Raw genomic sequence first — 21371 nt, forward strand, 5'->3', positions numbered from 1 at the left:
ACAAAGTCGTGTTAGTTCTCGAGAATAAAAGGCGTAGATGATTTAGTAATACGTCTTCATAGTTTTCGTAAAGTGTAAGTATATATAATATATATACTAGTTATCAACTAACTCGGTTAGCAAGGTGTTATAATTGTGCGATACGTGTCGTGTTCGGTTAGATGTTTGAAACGAATAAGCTTTATAAGAGTATTCGAAGTCCCGACACTCGAAATAAATATAAATATAAATAATTATATTTATGTTACATATTTTCCGAATACTAGACTTTTGAAATACGATTTCCGAATCGTTGACATTAGAAATAAATATAAGACATTATATTTATTTTATAAAATATAATTTTCGCCGTTTGAAATAAATATAACTAATTATATTTATTTTATAAAAGTGTTAGAGTTTCAATATGTTTTCGTTGACTTGTAATCCACTTTTGTCGAAACGTTATAAACGCGTTTTGTAAGTCGTAAAGCGTCGCCAAAATAAATATACTCTTATATTTATTTTATAAAAATACCTCGATCTCGTTAGACGTCGCTTATATAACATAATTATGTTTGAAACTTCGGATTTTTGACGAAAAACGGACAGAGTTTCCTCTGTTTTTAGGATAACCTCGACATCCAATGTGTCGATATTTTAAATCAAATCGCAACAATAATTCAATCAAACAATATGTGTATATGATTTTCGCCAAAATACGCCAAAAATTAAACGTATATAATAACTAAATAAACGACGGTTCGAGCTCGGTCACGTAAACTAAAAATATACGAATCTATATATAAAGTTTAACGCATCGTTAAAACTTTACCGGGTCCTGAATTGACCGCTTTTGACCCGACAATTGACTGCCGTTGACTGAAATTTGACCGGTTGACGTGTTGACCCGAAAACCCGAACCGAAACCAGGTGACCGATTCGAACCAATCTTGAACCATAACCGAAACGAGTTGAACCGTAATCGAATCGGGGCTGACTTGTTGACCCGAGTTGACTAGTTTGACTGTTTGACCGCCGTTGACCGAGTAGGCCCGGTTTGACCGAACCAATGACTGAGTTGACTCGGTTTGACTGAGTCAAACCGAGTTGAACCAACTTCGACTGAACCGAGCCGTCTGTTCAACTGCCTTGACCGAAACCAAGACCCGCATGTATGACCGAGTCTGAACTGAAGTGTCAACCACTGGAACCGAGGCTCAAATACAACCAGAACTTGGAATAATATAACCATCATCGTCATCATTCAGCAACGTCATCATCATCATCAGACAAAAAAAATGAAGACCAGCGTTACGTTATTGGTCAGAGGTGAACGGAAAGAAAGAAAATAACAAATAAAAAAAAAACTCACCGGAAAAAAATTTACGGCTTTAGCCGTTCGTTTTCATCATCATCGGCTCCATCAACATTATCATCATTATCGAGCAACATCTTCACCATAAGCGGAAACAATCATCGATTCGTCACCGCCGCCGAGTGCGGCGGTTGTCGTCTGTTCGCCGCCGCCTTCAGCCGATCTCCGGCAACTGGATATGAGAAAGAGACAGTGGGCGTGGTTGTCGGTTGCTGGAACGAACACCGCCGTGCACCGCCTCCACAGTCGTGCACCGCCTCCACCGCCGTGCACCACCTCCACCACCATGGTTGGTTGGTTCTTCACCGAAGAGAATAAGACAGATGTGTTGGTTTGTGTTGTGTGTGTGCATTTGAGTGTTCTTTATGTGAAGTTTAGATTATAAAGTGCAGACAAACAATTTAGAGAGGAGATAAGGGGTAGCGGCTGATGAAATGGATGGATGTAGGGTTTGGCCTCTTTAAATAGGTAGGGTTTGTCAAGTGGGCTTTGGGCTTGGGCCCGAGGCCCACAAGCCCAATCCCCGTATTTAAGTGACCCGAATTTTTCTACGAGACCCGTTATCAAAACCCGATCTTTCCGTAACACCATAAATTATAATTTAGTATCAAAACACGTAAAACATGACTGGTAGTCGTATGTACGATCGATCGTCGATTACGGTATGATTCGCGTAAAATCGCGTCGTTTGTCGCTTTAAACCGTTTTCGATCCGGTTTCGACTACGGATATTAAATTTAATTACGACGCCAAAATATATCATAAAAAAAAGTTTAATATTTGTCGGCGTTGTCAGTAGTTTGTACAGTGTCAGTTCGTTATCGCTTAATATTCAATAGATTTCCCGAAAATCTTCATACGCATACTGCAACATCCGATCAGCGTTCCTAGGCATACCAAGAGCCTAATTAAGTTAATTCGTGCCTTAAACACTACTTATTATCGGCTTAAACGTTAGTTAATTGCATAATTAGAAGCCGTTAATTACCAGTTGTCACATTCTCCCCCTGTTACGGAAATTTCGTCCTCGAAATTTAGACTATGTTATCTTCTCAGAGCTGTGTCGTTCCTAGGTAAGTCCGAATAATACCAAAATGAATGAGCACGTAATTGAATCAAAACCTATTCAGATTACGTGAATGTAAGGACATTTTGCATTGATAAGAACCCAATGATTCAACTGAGTTTGTTCAAGAAATCGATGTCAAGTGAACGAAGCGTAGTGATACTATCACCAATGCGACCAACTTTACGAGGTTCAACAAAAGAGGAATTTTGGACCAATAGAATTCCAAATAACGTTCACAATATGCAAATTAATTTTTGAAACAATAGAATTCACTACCAACGGAAACCTGCGTTAGTTGTTGTATGACTGAAACTCGGATTTAACAAGATCGAATAAATAGAATCATAAAAATGATTTGTCAACTATCGACCCATTAAATGAATAAAATCAATCTGTTGACATTGTTGAGTTGCAAGGATACACCGAAATGAAATACAACCGAACCTGGTGTATCATCGTCTTAATACATAATTGCATTAAGACTACTTAAACGATGTGTCAAACGAAAAGCATATATAGTTTCGCATGAAGCAGTTGATCGTGATTAGCACAAGCTACAAGTTTATACCGACGCCACAAGGTGTCGTAGTGAATGAAACAATTCGATAATAGCGGTGATTGAACAAGTATCACCTGTGTTTTTCATGAAACACTCGATCATGATTAGCCCAAGCTACAAGTTTATACCGACATCACAAGGTGTCATAGTGATCGAAATAATTCAATAATAGTGGTGAACGAACAAGTATCACCGTGTATGAAATCAGATGAAGGGCTCAACGAAGTAAATGTGAATGTTTGTTCCAAAACAAACATCATGATATTTTCAATTGATAATGAAACAAATAAATAATGTTTTCCGATCGGAAATGAAAGAGCAATAGATATCACAAAATATTCGATCGATGATTAAAGAACCGTTAAGAGGTACACCGAAATATGACGTAAATTTGTGTACCATTATCTTAACACACGATTGTGTTAAGATTGCTTTAATATGATAAATCAACAAAGCGGATTTAATGTCAATAAACAAATAAATAAATAATTAAATCCGTACATGAGGTGAGCAATGAGATTAGCGCAAGCTTCAAACTTGTGAAAAACGCCACCACAAGGTGATCGTGATCAAAGAAACGATTCAATGAAGTCGAAGACCAAGAAGCCTGTTATGGTTCAAAGCAAATGAAGTGCTTGTTGGGATTATTTCGAATATGATGGCCTCAATCCATCATATGGAATCTTGAATCGAATATATATTACGAGCAAGTTCAAACAATTGAACTTGGTTTAAGCACCATCCAACAATGGAAGCATGTATCAACAAGAAAGTTTCGACATGGCCACAACGAAAAAAAATAACCATGTATGCCATTCAAAAGAAAATGAGTTTTCCAAGAAACTATCGACTCGATATCAAAGAGTCAACGCTTCGCAATAATGCGGGTCATTTAAATCACAATGCAAAGATCAAGTATAGCGAAATAATATACGAGATGTTGACAAAACGACCATTCGAAGTGAAACCACATGCGTAACAAACAAGGCATGTGTAGCGTACGAATTTGTCAAGAAATAGGCAAACGAGTGTTCACTATCATGAAATAAAATCTTCATGATGAAATGACTATTAGGGGGAGTAGAAATACAAAAATCTACTCACTATATGCAAAATTTCGGAATTTCAAATAAAGGAATTTAAGGACTTTACCTGGAAGTTCACGTGATGATCGTTTGTTATGTGACATTACCATGGAATGCTGTACGTAGCACAATCGCCATGAATGAAGTAGGGGAAATGCGAAGACATGTGACTTCTTTTGCAGCGCCAGCAATTGTGAGTCTCTTTAGACTAAGCATCGATTCTTATGAAATCTTGTTTAAGCGTACCTCAGTGTGATTCGTGTCGTTTGCATGATCACGTGGCAAAGTGCTGCATTTCGATCAGTAATTCTCTCGCTGACAGAATTAACATCATTGTTGTCGTGCCCAAGTGTGTTTTCCCCAAGGCCTTGCCTCGAAAATCGTGTGTGATGTACTTTGACATCCGCTGATGTATAGTTTATGTTTCACGTATAGTTGCGCAATAGCATTTCGTTCCACCTAGATTACCTGCTCGGGTAATTAAAATAGCATAGAAAATATAGGTAATGGTGTTTGCCCGAGTTGTTAGTCACGGTTTCTAAGTGAGAACCTCTAATGAGTTTCAACATAAGCTTCTCATCAAGAGTTTTCCAAAAGTCCTACATGCGTGTTATACAAAACTATCAAAGTTTTGATTTTCGTGTGTAATTGTTTCGTGTAACGTGTATCAACACAACATTGTGTATGCTTAAAACCAAAATTGTTGACTCATTGTTTTCGGCAACGGTTGGAACCCATATTCGAGTCCTAGGCGTTCTGTATGTGTTCACGTCTTAATAATCTAAGTCCCCAGAGGATAGTGAGGTTTAAGCTTAGGTATCTCTACAGAAACCTAATTCGCTGAAACCTATAGCTCTGATACCAATCCTCTGGGGACTGAGTCAAACCGAGTTGAACCAACTTCGACTGAACCGAGCCGTCTGTTCAACTGCCTTGACCGAAACCAAGACCCGCATGTATGACCGAGTCTGAACTGAAGTGTCAACCACTGGAACCGAGGCTCAAATACAACCAGAACTTGGAATAATATAACCATCATCGTCATCATTCAGCAACGTCATCATCATCACCAGACAAAAAAAATGAAGACCAGCGTTACGTTATTGGTCAGAGGTGAACGGAAAGAAAGAAAATAACAAATAAAAAAAACTCACCGGAAAAAAATTTACGGCTTTAGCCGTTCGTTTTCATCATCATCGGCTCCATCAACATTATCATCATTATCGAGCAACATCTTCACCATAAGCGGAAACAATCATCGATTCGTCACCGCCGCCGAGTGCGGCGGTTGTCGTCTGTTCGCCGCCGCCTTCAGCCGATCTCCGGCAACTGGATATGAGAAAGAGACAGTGGGCGTGGTTGTCGGTTGCTGGAACGAACACCGCCGTGCACCGCCTCCACAGTCGTGCACCGCCTCCACCACCGTGCACCACCTCCACCACCATGGTTGGTTGGTTCTTCACCGAAGAGAATAAGACAGATGTGTTGGTTTGTGTTGTGTGTGTGCATTTGAGTGTTCTTTATGTGAAGTTTAGATTATAAAGTGCAGACAAACAATTTAGAGAGGAGATAAGGGGTAGCGGCTGATGAAATGGATGGATGTAGGGTTTGGCCTCTTTAAATAGGTAGGGTTTGTCAAGTGGGCTTTGGGCTTGGGCCCGAGGCCCACAAGCCCAATCCCCGTATTTAAGTGACCCGAATTTTTCTACGAGACCCGTTATCAAAACCCGATCTTTCCGTAACACCATAAATTATAATTTAGTATCAAAACACGTAAAACATGACTGGTAGTCGTATGTACGATCGATCGTCGATTACGGTATGATTCGCGTAAAATCGCGTCGTTTGTCGCTTTAAACCGTTTTCGATCCGGTTTCGACTACGGATATTAAATTTAATTACGACGCCAAAATATATCATAAAAAAAGTTTAATATTTGTCGGCGTTGTCAGTAGTTTGTACAGTGTCAGTTCGTTATCGCTTAATATTCAATAGATTTCCCGAAAATCTTCATACGCATACTGCAACATCCGATCAGCGTTCCTAGGCATACCAAGAGCCTAATTAAGTTAATTTGTGCCTTAAACACTACTTATTATCGGCTTAAACGTTAGTTAATTGCGTAATTAGAAGCCGTTAATTACCGGTTGTCACATTCTCCCCCTGTTACGGAAATTTCGTCCTCGAAATTTAGACTATGTTATCTTCTCAGAGCTGTGTCGTTCCTAGGTAAGTCCGAATAATACCAAAATGAATGAGCACGTAATTGAATCAAAACCTATTCAGATTACGTGAATGTAAGGACATTTTGCATTGATAAGAACCCAATGATTCAACTGAGTTTGTTCAAGAAATCGATGTCAAGTGAACGAAGCGTAGTGATACTATCACCAATGCGACCAACTTTACGAGGTTCAACAAAAGAGGAATTTTGGACCAATAGAATTCCAAATAACGTTCACAATATGCAAATTAATTTTTGAAACAATAGAATTCACTACCAACGGAAACCTGCGTTAGTTGTTGTATGACTGAAACTCGGATTTAACAAGATCGAATAAATAGAATCATAAAAATGATTTGTCAACTATCGACCCATTAAATGAATAAAATCAATCTGTTGACATTGTTGAGTTGCAAGGATACACCGAAATGAAATACAACCGAACCTGGTGTATCATCGTCTTAATACATAATTGCATTAAGACTACTTAAACGATGTGTCAAACGAAAAGCATATATAGTTTCGCATGAAGCAGTTGATCGTGATTAGCACAAGCTACAAGTTTATACCGACGCCACAAGGTGTCGTAGTGAATGAAACAATTCGATAATAGCGGTGATTGAACAAGTATCACCTGTGTTTTTCATGAAACACTCGATCATGATTAGCCCAAGCTACAAGTTTATACCGACATCACAAGGTGTCATAGTGATCGAAATAATTCAATAATAGTGGTGAACGAACAAGTATCACCGTGTATGAAATCAGATGAAGGGCTCAACGAAGTAAATGTGAATGTTTGTTCCAAAACAAACATCATGATATTTTCAATTGATAATGAAACAAATAAATAATGTTTTCCGATCGGAAATGAAAGAGCAATAGATATCACAAAATATTCGATCGATGATTAAAGAACCGTTAAGAGGTACACCGAAATATGACGTAAATTTGTGTACCATTATCTTAACACACGATTGTGTTAAGATTGCTTTAATATGATAAATCAACAAAGCGGATTTAATGTCAATAAACAAATAAATAAATAATTAAATCCGTACATGAGGTGAGCAACGAGATTAGCGCAAGCTTCAAACTTGTGAAAAACGCCACCACAAGGTGATCGTGATCAAAGAAACGATTCAATGAAGTCGAAGACCAAGAAGCCTGTTATGGTTCAAAGCAAATGAAGTGCTTGTTGGGATTATTTCGAATATGATGGCCTCAATCCATCATATGGAATCTTGAATCGAATATATATTACGAGCAAGTTCAAACAATTGAACTTGGTTTAAGCACCATCCAACAATGGAAGCATGTATCAACAAGAAAGTTTCGACATGGCCACAACGAAAAAAAAATAACCATGTATGCCATTCAAAAGAAAATGAGTTTTCCAAGAAACTATCGACTCGATATCAAAGAGTCAACGCTTCGCAATAATGCGGGTCATTTAAATCACAATGCAAAGATCAAGTATAGCGAAATAATATACGAGATGTTGACAAAACGACCATTCGAAGTGAAACCACATGCGTAACAAACAAGGCATGTGTAGCGTACGAATTTGTCAAGAAATAGGCAAACGAGTGTTCACTATCATGAAATGAAATCTTCATGATGAAATGACTATTAGGGGGAGTAGAAATACAAAAATCTACTCACTATATGCAAAATTTCGGAATTTCAAATAAAGGAATTTAAGGACTTTACCTGGAAGTTCACGTGATGATCGTTTGTTATGTGACATTACCATGGAATGCTGTACGTAGCACAATCGCCATGAATGAAGTAGGGGAAATGCGAAGACATGTGACTTCTTTTACAGCGCCAGCAATTGTGAGTCTCTTTAGACTAAGCATCGATTGTTATGAAATCTTGTTTAAGCGTACCTCAGTGTGATTCGTGTCGTTTGCATGATCACGTGGCAAAGTGCTGCATTTCGATCAGTAATTCTCTCGCTGACAGAATTAACATCATTGTTGTCGTGCCCAAGTGTGTTTTCCCCAAGGCCTTGCCTCGAAAATCGTGTGTGATGTACTTTGACATCCGCTGATGTATAGTTTATGTTTCACGTATAGTTGCGCAATAGCATTTCGTTCCACCTAGATTACCTGCTCGGGTAATTAAAATAGCATAGAAAATATAGGTAATGGTGTTTGCCCGAGTTGTTAGTCACGGTTTCTAAGTGAGAACCTCTAATGAGTTTCAACATAAGCTTCTCATCAAGAGTTTTCCAAAAGTCCTACATGCGTGTTATACAAAACTATCAAAGTTTTGATTTTCGTGTGTAATTGTTTCGTGTAACGTGTATCAACACAACATTGTGTATGCTTAAAACCAAAATTGTTGACTCATTGTTTTCGGCAACGGTTGGAACCCATATTCGAGTCCTAGGCGTTCTGTATGTGTTCACGTCTTAATAATCTAAGTCCCCAGAGGATAGTGAGGTTTAAGCTTAGGTATCTCTACAGAAACCTAATTCGCTGAAACCTATAGCTCTGATACCAATCCTCTGGGGACTGAGTCAAACCGAGTTGAACCAACTTCGACTGAACCGAGCCGTCTGTTCAACTGCCTTGACCGAAACCAAGACCCGCATGTATGACCGAGTCTGAACTGAAGTGTCAACCACTGGAACCGAGGCTCAAATACAACCAGAACTTGGAATAATATAACCATCATCGTCATCATTCAGCAACGTCATCATCATCACCAGACAAAAAAATGAAGGCCAGCGTTAAGTTATTGGTCAGAGGTGAACGGAAAGAAAGAAAATAACAAATAAAAAAAAACTCACCGGAAAAAAATTTACGGCTTTAGCCGTTCGTTTTCATCATCATCGGCTCCATCAACATTATCATCATTATCGAGCAACATCTTCACCATAAGCGGAAACAATCATCGATTCGTCACCGCCGCCGAGTGCGGCGGTTGTCGTCTGTTCGCCGCCGCCTTCAGCCGATCTCCGGCAACTGGATATGAGAAAGAGACAGTGGGCGTGGTTGTCGGTTGCTGGAACGAACACCGCCGTGCACCGCCTCCACAGTCAAGCACCGCCTCCACCGCCGTGCACCACCTCCACCACCATGGTTGGTTGGTTCTTCACCGAAGAGAATAAGACAGATGTGTTGGTTTGTGTTGTGTGTGTGCATTTGAGTGTTCTTTATGTGAAGTTTAGATTATAAAGTGCAGACAAACAATTTAGAGAGGAGATAAGGGGTAGCGGCTGATGAAATGGATGGATGTAGGGTTTGGCCTCTTTAAATAGGTAGGGTTTGTCAAGTGGGCTTTGGGCTTGGGCCCGAGGCCCACAAGCCCAATCCCCGTATTTAAGTGACCCGAATTTTTCTACGAGACCCGTTATCAAAACCCGATCTTTCCGTAACACCATAAATTATAATTTAGTATCAAAACACGTAAAACATGACTGGTAGTCGTATGTACGATCGATCGTCGATTACGGTATGATTCGCGTAAAATCGCGTCGTTTGTCGCTTTAAACCGTTTTCGATCCGGTTTCGACTACGGATATTAAATTTAATTACGACGCCAAAATATATCATAAAAAAAAGTTTAATATTTGTCGGCGTTGTCAGTAGTTTGTACAGTGTCAGTTCGTTATCGCTTAATATTCAATAGATTTCCCGAAAATCTTCATACGCATACTGCAACATCCGATCAGCGTTCCTAGGCATACCAAGAGCCTAATTAAGTTAATTCGTGCCTTAAACACTACTTATTATCGGCTTAAACGTTAGTTAATTGCGTAATTAGAAGCCGTTAATTACCGGTTGTCACAGAATGTATAACTTACCAACATTTGGCGAGGTTGCTGCTCTAATTGTTGGAGATGTTGAAAACGCAATTGAGAACAGAGATATTGTTGTTGAAACTAAATCGGGGACTCTTCAACGAATAAGTGAATTACATCCTTCTTACCTTGCTCTTCAATACCCAATTCTCTTCCCATATGGAGATGATGGTTACAGAGTTGACATCCCTCATAGAGGTGTCATAGATGTAACCAACAAGAAGCGTCCAAATTGTACGATGAGAGAGTTCTTTTCGTATCGTATTCAAGATATAGTAAACCAATTTTCGCTGATTCTAAATTCAAGGAGACTTTTCCAACAATTTTTGGTTGATGCTTATACGATGATTGAGAGCGAGAGACTAAACTACATACGTTTTCAACAAAAAAATCTAAGATCTGATACCTATGAAAGTCTCCGGAAATTGAGAAATAATGGTCAGCAAGATATATCTAATGTTGGTACACCTCTTATATTGCCTTCTTCGTTTACCGGTGGAGCTAGATATATGATGCAAAACTATTTAGATGCAATGGCTTTATGTAAATGGTTCGGTTATCCTGATTTTTTATAACCATTACATGCAATCCCAAGTGGCCAGAGGTAAAACGGTTTCTTAAAGACACCACTCTGAATCCAGAAGATAGGCCTGATATCCTATCCAGGTTATTTAAAGTGAAGATGGATGCAATTTGTAAAGATTTAAAGGAATGTCATATGTTGGGAAAAGCAGCAGCAAGTACGTAATGCAATCTTTTTTTTTAAATATATTTGTTACATTTTCTTTTATTGATTTTAAATAATTTTTATGCAGTTATTTATACAATTGAGTTTCAAAAACGTGGCTTGCCTCATGCGCATTTGTGCTTATTCATGGAACCAGAAGCTAAACTTCTCACTGTTGACCAAGTTGATCCGTTCATATGTGCCGAAATTCCAAACAGAGATGATGACCCAGAGTTGTATACGCTTGTGAAGGATTTTATGATTCATGGACCGTGTGGTAATGCTAATATGAACTGCCCATGTATGGTTGATAAACAGTGTTCAAAAGGTTTTCCAAAAAGATTTCAAGATACTACGACAATTGACGCCAATGGTTTCCCATTATACAGAAGGAGAGATGATGGAGCAACAGTTGTCAAAAACCGGATCGAGTTAGATAATAGAAGTGTTGTACCATACAACAAAAAGTTATTGGAAAAGTATCAGGCACATATAAACGTTGAGTGGTGCAATCAAGCTGGGTCAATTAAGTATTTGTTTAAGTATATCAACAAAGGTCCTGATAGAGCAACAGTTGCTGTTTTGCATAGCGATAATCACAATGAACAACATGAAAAAGATGAGATTAAAGAGTATTATGACTGTCGGTATATCTCAGCATGCGAGGCATCATGGAGGATATTTAGTTACGATGTAAATTACAGATATCCTTCTATTAGCAGGCTTCCATTCCATCTTCCAGGTCTACAACCGGTTGTCTTTGGACCAGACGAAGACATCAATTCTGTTCTTAACAGGCCATCTGTCAAGTGTTCTATGTTTCTGTCTTGGATGGAACGGAACAAAGACCCTGATAACCATTTGGCGTGTACACTAACTTATGTTCAGTTTCCAACTTGGTATGTATGGAAGATTGAAAACCGTTGTTGGCAACCTCGGAAGAAAGGCAACTCAATTGGCAGAATTCATAATGTTGCTCCCTCTCTTGGAGAAGCTTATTTTTTAAGAATCTTGCTCAATAAAGTAAAAGGACCTAAGTCATATAACGATATCAAAACTGTTAATGGTCATGTACATGATACATTTAAAGATGCGTGTTTTGCACTTGGTCTTTTAGATGATGACAAAGAGTACATCGAAGCAATTAAAGAAGCAAACGAAACAGCAACAGCTTCGTATGTATGAAATTTATTTGGCATGATGCTATTGTCCAATACTATGTCAAGACCGGAGATCGTATGGGAAAGCACGTGGAAATACATGACAGATGATTTCATCTACAAATATAGTAAACTACATCGTGTTCAAGGTACATTATGAAACTTTAGAAAAGCCATTTTGCTTTTTTAGTTTTTTTCATACATGGTTTAAATAAAATATCATACTCATTGTATTTGTATTTGAACATGTAACATGTTTATCAATTCCAGACGACGAACTTAAAAATTACGCTTTGTTGGAAATTGAAAAGTTTTTAGGTATGAATAGCTCATCACTACGGAACTTCTCAACAATGCCTTTTCCAGATTCTTCTTCGTTATCTGATCTCGACAATCGTCTGATTAACGAGGAGCATACTTACGACGTATTAAGTCTCGCAGAGGAATATGTTAATCTGTTTAATATGTTAACTGAAGAACAAAGGTCGGTGTTTGAAGAGATAATGAAATCTGTTGATGGTAACACTGGAGGGATGTTTTTTGTTTACGGAGATGGTGGCACCGGGAAAACCTTTTTATGGAAGACGTTGTCTGCCGCACATCGATCAAAAAGAGAAATTGTATTAAATGTTGCTTCGAGTGGAATTGCATCGCTGTTATTGACAGGCGGCAGGACTGCACACTCCAGATTTCGTATTCCTTTGAATCTTAATGAGGATTCGGTTTGTCATATAAAAGCAGATAGTGATGTCGCTAAATTGTTGCATCAGACCAAACTTATTATATGGGATGAAGCACCTATGGTCTATAAACATGCGTTTGAAGCCTTGGACCGCACGATGAATGACATTTTCAATTTCGACACCTCAAGAAATTCTGAAATCTCATTTGGTGGTAAGGCTATTGTTTTTGGTGGAGATTTTAGACAAGTACTTCCCGTTGTTCGAAATGGTGGAAGACAAGAGACGGTGAATGCATCATTAAGTTCGTCTTATTTGTGGAGTAAATGTAAGGTGCTAACGTTGTCAAGGAATATGAGGTTAACCGTTGGAAGATCTCCATCCAAGATTGAGGAAATAAATAGTTTTGCTAAGTGGCTTTTGGATATAGGAGAGGGAAATGTTGGTGGTCCTAATGACGGAGAAGCGACAATTGAAGTGCCATCTAATCTTATAATTAATGATACTTCCGATCCCATTTCCAGCCTGATCGAATTTGTTTATCTTTCGATTCTCGAGAACTTTAGAAGTCCTAATTATTTTAGTGATAGGGCTATACTTGCGCTGAAGAATGAGGTTGTTAACGAGATTAACGATAGGCTGTTAGCGTTGTTTCCCGGTGAAGAAAGAGAGTATCTAAGCTCTGACCATCTTTGTGCAACTGAAAATGTTAGTTCAATACAAGAAAGATTATACACACCGGATGTTCTCAATGGTCTTAAAGTTTCAGGCTTACCAAATCACAGGTTAGTGCTAAAAGTTGGTGTGCCAGTCATGTTATGTAACATTGACCAAAAAAATGGTTTGTGCAATGGTACAAGGTTGAAGGTTACAAAGTTGTATAACCGTGTAATAGAGGCTAAAATAATATCTGGAGCTAACATTGGTACTCGAACCTATATTCCCAGAATTAGTTTAGTACCTTCAGACAAGAAGATTCCCTTTTCATTTCAAAGAAGGCAATTTCCGGTTGTTGTTTGCTTTGCCATGACTATCAATAAAAGCCAAGGCCAATCACTTTCTAGAGTTGGTCTGTACCTAAGACAACCGGTTTTCACGCATGGTCAGTTGTATGTCGTGTTATCGAGAGTTAAAACAAGAGACGGTGTTAAATTGCTAATACTGGACAAAGATGGGAAGCCTACAAATAAAACAACTAATGTTGTGTATAAAGAAGTATTCAATGACTTATGATTTTTCATTAATACTTAATATGTATATTTTAAACATGATTATTTACTGAGTGTTAAATTTTATAATAAACAATTTGAAAATAATAACATTTTTTGCCATTTGTTGTCTTATTACTCCTGTTATTTCCAATACTTTTAACAATTTATATATATATATATATATATATACATATATATCGTGAAAACCTTACTTCCGGTTTAGTCTTTCATAACTTCATATTCATACTCACATGACTTTATCATTTTGAAATCCATTTAAAAAAACCACGCTTACAGTTCCCCTGTTTCCTATTTTTTCTTCCAAAAATTATCATTGCATCTCTCCAATATATACATAATCACATCAGTCATTCCAAAATTACAAAGATCGGTGTTTTAATAATATTTATAATGATGAATTTTTGGGATTTTCATACCGTCATTCATCCTTACTCTCTAAATCGGTTATCTATCTACCATCGCCTTCATCATCTTCGCAATTTTCTTCGTCGGTTTTGGCTCCGGTAAGTTTCTTAAAGGTTCGATTTGTAATTTTGTGAAGCTATGATTGTTGATTTAGTAACTGATTTAAAGTTATTTTCGGTTAATTTTATAAACCCTAACCTCTTTGCTACTTGATTTTTTAGGTGATAATGTTTATTGTAACTTTGTATTCATTTATTGTAGTTGTTTTAGTCACTATTTTGAACAGATTGCTGTCATTATGTTTTTGCATGTCCATTATTAAAACCGAAATCTTCGCCGTTATTTTTTGTTGATATGCTCATCTTTACTGTTATTTTTGTTTAAATTGTTGTATTCTGATGATAATGTTTTTTTCTGGGTGATTTTTTGAAAGTGTTTTTTATATTGAAAGACTTAATTGTTGTGTTCTTGAACAATAATTGAACCATAGCATGTATCTTTCTATTTGTCTATACCTGGTGTTATAAAAGTATTGGTTCATGATGTTTTTTTTCCGAATTAGGATAATATATTTGTATACTCTGCATTTGGTTGTTTTGATTGAATTTTATTACCTAGTTTTGCAACCACTTAAGTCTTTTAACATTTGTCAATGCATCTGTTAAAAGTATACTTTACGATTACTTGACGTTTTTAACATTCTATTACATCAGTTAATGTTATGTCTATTAGAGTAAAGGAACTTTTACTATACAAAAGAGGCTGCAATGCTTTTATAAATTTGCAATTTTACCAATAATGTTAAAGATCCTACCTTTATATCATTTGTTTGGCTTTTTATTTTAGTTGGCGGTGGATTTATAACCTTATTCTATTTATATTAATGTTCTTTATAAATATCTTTACAGATATGGATCGTGGTTTTTTTGTTTACATCGAGGACAGGAAATTAGAAGAACAGGTTATACATTTGTTCATAACGTGTTATATATTATTATATTGTTAAGTAACAACCTAACTTTTAAGAAATGTTTAAGTAGCATTTTATCGTGTTTTTATTATTTAATCACTTAAATGATGTTTGCAGCCTTTACCAGCTTGGTATAACAAGTTAAATGAATTAGATGGATATCCCGTTGGTAATGTTTTCTTAATCACTGATGATAAAGCAATATTTGATGTTAAAATCAAGGAGTCTACGGACGGTTATTGTGTGTCAAACGGTTGGTCAACTCTTATAAATGTTCTTGAAGTAGACAATGGAGACTATGTTGTATTTGAACTTATGGATGCAATGACGTTTAGAATAACTCATTTTAAGAGTTATCCACACCCGGATCAAGGTTCAAAGTTCCACGTTGTTATGTCAAACCCCGAGAACCAAAATCTGGTATGTTTTAAACAGTTTTTTTATGTTCAGTAAAGATTTACATTTTGTACTTATTCAATGTTTTTTAATCAACTGCAGTGGTTACCGAGAGACTTCATGCAAGAGCATTTCAATGGTGATAATCTGTTTGACAATTTTGTTATTGTTTTTGACAAAACCACACGTGGACCGTTAGTATGAGAAGACTCTGGGATATCAACCATTTCTTTGTTGATTTTACTCAAGTTTCCAATGATCTATGTTTAATAACTGGCGATCTTATTGTTTTTGAGTTGGTTGATGATTATGTCTTGTAAGACCCGTTCTTATAAATCAAGGCTTAACGTATATTTTGCGAAAATAATCATGTAATTAATGATTATATATATATCGGAAATACAGGTTTGTTTAAAACTTTTACAATTTAAGTGATATACATAATGTGATTTAAATCGCCGTTTAGAATAACGACAAAACAACGTTGCGGAAGCTTTATTTAATGTGTGTTCGGTTCTTGCTCGATGCTCGATCTTCATCCGGGACCCTCGACATTCACCTGTGATCAAAACCAACTTACAGGTCAGTTTTGATAATTAATTAAACTAATACAACGGGGAAATTAGGAAAATCCCACATGGATATCTTAAACCCAAAATAAAAAAAAACTCATTTCTGACCTCCACCGTAACTTACGGTGGCACCGTAAGTTACGGTGGTCTCTGTGTTTCAATTATTCAACCATACAACAGTAGGCATTTACTGTAACCAAATCATGTCCACCGTAACTTACGGTGGCACCGTGAGTTACGGTAGCCCCTGCATCATTCCTTTCCTTTTTGCCGTTTTTGACACGAAAACTTTCGTATCTTTCAAACCGCTCGTCTGTTTAACCTACCGTTTCTTCCAAAACACTTATTTCCAACAACTTTTAAAGGTTGTTTGCCCGGTTTACCCAACAAGGGCATGTTAGTCAACTTTAGCCCCTCATTTACGACGAAGGGCAATTGCTACAATTTGACCCAAAAATATGTATGTTTAACCACAATCGAATTTATACGTACCTGGCTCGAGCCAACCTAGTGACCCGTTTCAACACCTTGCTTTTATTACCGATATTCTGTGGCGACGCAATTATCCAAATTACTATTCGCTCCTGTAACACATGACTTGACCACCACATTAGTTGATGTTGTCAAATGACGTTATTCCCACCATTTGACCCGTTCGATCTATATATAACCCAACATTTTCATATGTAACAAAAACATGGTTTTTATTTACAAATCACACATCCGAACCATTTCGGATTTTCTCACTAGATCCCTTTCTTTCTAAAGTCAATTTCCTATATTTTTAACCCATTCGGCTTATGCTATGGGTATCCTTTGAAACTTATTTTACTTTAGTCAATACTTGACTAATTTTCATTTTTACCCATTTTCCATTGCTAGTTACGCTATAAGGTAACTTTAAGAAAACTCTTAAACTATTAACCAATTCATGACTAGTTTACCATTTTGCCTTTTTCACCATTAATCATGGTTTAAAATGTTTCTATTCGTTCCAACCCAATTCGTTTCATGTTGGAACTCATAATTTGAACCAAATCCTTTGTTGTATTTATCGCCTATAAAATAAACACGTATACTACAAGTAGGTGTAAGTTTTACTTACCTTGCTTCTGAAACATGCTTTTACTTCTTATTTGCTTCGTTTGACCCGCTTCCTTCCAAGCCTCCATCTAGCTTGTCAAAAGTCAAACTATCATCATAATTCACAAGGTGGTTAGGTTAGTCATTATAACCACGACTATTCCACCTTACGTGTTTTCTATGTCAAAACTACTATTCGACTCCGTCCATGGTTAGTTTAACTCTTCAAAAGTTAACTACCCTTAATTATATGATATGTGCATATAAGCTAAATCGACTTCATAATTAAAATTTGTATTACCCCACATCACACATAATTAGTCGAACTAGGAAATTACGCGTTTGATTCATAATTTCAACATATGAACATTGTGGGCATAATTTATAATATCAACAATCAAGTTTCGTATCACTGAAAATAGGCTGTTTTTGGTGACCTATTTAACCTGTTTACAAGTCTTCAAAATTTATGATTTTTTTATGTGGCGTACCTCTCGGAGGGGGAGCCCTTGTGTTAAAATTTCAAGATCTAACTCTTTACCAAAAATTCGTAAAAATTCATCTACTAAGCTGCAATCAGATTCGTCACTTCTGACTGCAGCTTACGGAAAAATTCATTAAAAATTCCTCGTTTATCCGATTGACGAAATTCCAATTGGAGTTTCTTCTAATAACTTAATACTTTCTACAGTAAGAATTTGAGATCATAACTAAATTCCTAAATTGAGTTATGACATTCGTAATGGGCTGCAAATTCTGCCAGAAAATGCAGCTTGAACCTTTGACACGGAAAAATTCATAAAACGCTCAATTCTCGTCGAAAAAATGCGATTCCAGTGGGGTTTTAAAGATATTTCCTGGAATTACATTTTAGACTCAAGAAACACATGTTTTTATTACGTTTTGTCCAAGTTACAGCCGATACAAGTCGGCTGTAAATTCTGATCAAGAGTCGTTTGAATTCAGCTTTCAATTTAAGCAAGTTCTTGACATCATAACACCATTTCAGCAATCAAGAACCCTAACAACAATCACCTTCAATGGTGTTCATGGATTTTTTTTACTAAAATTAGGCACGATTTCAACATATCTTGTCTAGGGTTTACTCCTAAACATTACAAGGTTCCTATTTCATCCATATAACAAGCATGCATCAACAAATTTCGAATACCCTAAATTCATGAGGATTTCAAGTAGAGAATTAACATCAAATTTTACATACCTTACAACCCCCTTGCGATGAGGATCACGATTCTAAGCTCGGATTTCGTTTTGGACCAGATTTGCACCTCCAATTGAGAGTTTTTGTGAGTTTTCTAGGGTTTGGAGCATGGGGATCGCCCCCTGTCTTTCTTTTGATCGACCAGACTCCCATTTTGGGGTGTTTGGTTTATTTTTTTATTTGTTTTATCAATTTTGGTTTCAATTTTAACAACTTAGGTCCCTCCACTTTAGTTTCTATAATAACTTTGGTTAATTTTAACCCTATTATAAGTTATTTCTAAACTATTAGCTAACTAGGTTAAAATCCCTAGTTAGCAAATTCTTGTTTATTTAAGAATTCTAATATTCACCGGGTTTCTTTTACCACTGAAGGTAAATTACCCGTCTTTTAGTATAAACGTGGTTTGATTACCAAACCCGTTTTCGGGGTGTTACATGTCTTTACGATTAAACTGTTCCGTACTAATGGTCTTCAGTCGCTTAGTCCTGACCTTGCCGTACCAGTGATGGAATCCATTAAGAAGGAGGTGCAAAATTTTGTTTTAGACCGAGGATTTTATATTGTTATTGCGGACTCCTCAAAAACCGAACAGGTAATGGTTATTTAATGAACTAGTATTTTTTAATATGTCCAGCGTATGAGCATCAACTAACGTAATACCTGTTTGTAATTTACAGTCTCTTCCTTTATGGTATAATAAGTTTGACAACTTGAAGGGGTATCCGATTGGTCCTGTACTTATCAAAAATGACGAAGGCAATGAGTGGACTGTTTCTGTTAAATCTACTGCCAATGGGTATTGTTTCTCGAATGGTTGGTCTGCTATGGTTCGTGATGTTGGTCTGGAGGATAAAGATGTTATTGTTTTCCATGTTGTTGATGCTCAGAAGCTAAACTTCACTCATTTTAAGGCTGATTGTCTTTCCTGTGTTAAGAACAAGTTTTATGTAGAGATGTTATTTCCCGAGAATGCTAACTTGGTAATTTATACTTTTACTACTTAGGATGAAGAACCAACTGACCTTTTTATTGACGATTGCATTTATTCTTTATTTAGTGGTTGCCGAAGGAGTTTATGAACCGGTATTTCAAAGCGGACACATTGGATGATAACTTTTCAATTCGTTTTGGGAATATATACATCTGGAGTGTTAAAGTGAATAGGCTCTGGGGATCCGACTACTTCATTCAAGATTTCTCACAAATCACCAAAGATCTTCATCTCATATCAGGTGATGTAATCTTTTTTGAGTTGGTTGCGAGACGCATTTTCAACATTCTACTTTTCCGTCCTAATGGATTACAGTCTGTTTTTCCTGAGTTTGCGAATAGTGTTGGTGTTGAAGAAGAGGAAGACACGGAACAAATGGATGTTAGTGAAGATTACATATTAGATGGGGGAAATCAAGACATGGAAGATGACATTGTAGACGTTGTACATGATGTGCCAGTCATTGAAGCTGATCCTGTCTTCGAACCAGGATTTGTTGACGTTCCACAGATTCCGGCCATTGTTCATGAAGCCAACGTATACGAACTAAGATGGTGTCTATCTTTTCATTTTGTAAGTTTTTCATACTTTAAATGCTTTATTTTAATATTATGTAAGGCTTTCAAGGTTGTTAATTTTTTTTTAAATTTGTTTATTTTTCGGACTTTAATGCAGCGGATCCCAAAGGACTTTGCAGCAAATGTTGATTTCTCTGTCCTTGATGACATGGTCGTTCAAACTGAAGAAGGATTTTCAATGATACTCCAGATCCGGCAGGAAACGGCACGTGGGATACCTCGGTATGCTTTCAGAGGATGGCGGAACTTCATGCTGCAGGCTGGGTTGGAAAATGGAGCAGAGTTTTTGCTGCGATATTATAGGGATCAAAACACGTTGCGAATTGTTAATCCGGACCACTAAGCGATGTATTTATTGAAAGACGTCATCAGAAGTAAACATATAATATCGTTACCAACGCTATCCTATATGTGGTAACAGTTTTGGAACAATTATTACTATATATGTTTTTGTTTACCAAAGTTTAATGTGAAACGAACATTTTGTTAACGTACTTTTTGTGACTTGCTAAAGTGTCTCAAAATATTAGGTTTAACAATCAAAGTTTAACGGTTGTACGTTTCAATTATTTTATGTGTTTAGTTGGTGTTAAGCCACCCGCAAAGCTCGCGGGGTCTTAGGCTAGTTTTTTTATAAAAAAAGAAGAAAAAAATTGATTGGTGGAAAAAGGGTGGACCCACATTAACAACCAATCACCCCCTCTCTCTCTCTCCTCTCTCTCAATCGGTGAGTACACACCGCTCCCCCACCCCGCTTCCCCTCCCCGAATTGATGGCGGTGGTGTTCCCGCTCGGGGACTTCACTCCCCGCTCCCCTCCCCGAGAAGTGCCCCGCTCACCCTTACGTAGTTTTAAGGTTCTAGTCCTATTAGGGACAGGGTTTTTAACGCACTGCAACATGCTTGGGCCAGTGTTCCCCTTTGTGACCGCATGCCCAAACTTGCTTATTACCAAAGGGTTTACAGTTTAGGGCTATTAAGGAGTGTGGGAAAACTATTATTCCCCAAGTTCTAGTCCTATGACAAATCAATGTAGATTTAGAAATAAATTTAGTAGTTGTGTGAGTTAACCTTTAAAAAAAACATAAATTTAACATTTTATGATATAATTAGATGTGTATAACATACTAGGTTAGAATCTCGTGTATTACACGGCTTCAATTAGTAAAACTTGGTTTTAATTTTGTAAATTTAAATATGTGGGATCATAAAAAGGAACTTAGAAAATGAGAATCACAACTCTTA

At 37.0% G+C, this 21371-nt stretch overlaps 2 protein-coding genes and 1 long non-coding RNA gene across 3 annotated transcripts; 2 read left to right on the top strand and 1 right to left on the bottom strand.

The window, feature by feature from the left end:
• The first annotated feature begins 10790 nt into the window (after positions 1-10790).
• Positions 10791-12020, top strand: LOC110924513. The gene is made up of 2 exons (XM_022168515.1): positions 10791-10848; positions 10924-12020. Exons 1-2 carry the CDS (start codon positions 10791-10793, stop codon positions 12018-12020), a joined length of 1155 nt encoding a protein of 384 aa, XP_022024207.1.
• Positions 12021-12053: 33 nt separating this feature from the next.
• LOC110924512 lies at positions 12054-15882 on the top strand. Its single transcript, XM_022168513.1, has 5 exons — positions 12054-12144; positions 12266-13777; positions 15221-15273; positions 15400-15702; positions 15781-15882. The coding sequence occupies exons 1-5, from the start codon at positions 12054-12056 to the stop codon at positions 15880-15882; spliced, it is 2061 nt and encodes a 686-aa protein (XP_022024205.1).
• Positions 15883-16031: 149 nt separating this feature from the next.
• On the bottom strand, positions 16032-18708 carry LOC110925605. Its single transcript, XR_002584610.2, has 4 exons — positions 18556-18708; positions 17356-17442; positions 16743-16834; positions 16032-16237 (listed from the first exon to the last, which is right to left on the bottom strand). It is a non-coding gene; the product is annotated as an uncharacterized LOC110925605 (long non-coding RNA).
• Positions 18709-21371: the final 2663 nt, after the last annotated feature.

The sequence above is a fragment of the Helianthus annuus genome, chromosome 17 (genome assembly GCF_002127325.2).
Source record: "Helianthus annuus cultivar XRQ/B chromosome 17, HanXRQr2.0-SUNRISE, whole genome shotgun sequence".
Taxonomy (NCBI): Eukaryota; Viridiplantae; Streptophyta; class Magnoliopsida; order Asterales; family Asteraceae; genus Helianthus; species Helianthus annuus.

Coding starts and splice junctions, on each gene's coding strand:
- LOC110924513 (XM_022168515.1), top strand. CDS start 10,791: ATGGATGCAATTTGTAAAGATTTAAAGGAATGTCATATGTTGGGAAAA. Junction 10,849..10,923: donor GTTGGGAAAAGCAGCAGCAA/GTACGTAATGCA, acceptor ATTTTTATGCAG/TTATTTATACAATTGAGTTT.
- LOC110924512 (XM_022168513.1), top strand. CDS start 12,054: ATGTCAAGACCGGAGATCGTATGGGAAAGCACGTGGAAATACATGACA. Junction 15,274..15,399: donor ACAGGAAATTAGAAGAACAG/GTTATACATTTG, acceptor TGATGTTTGCAG/CCTTTACCAGCTTGGTATAA. Junction 15,703..15,780: donor ACCCCGAGAACCAAAATCTG/GTATGTTTTAAA, acceptor AATCAACTGCAG/TGGTTACCGAGAGACTTCAT.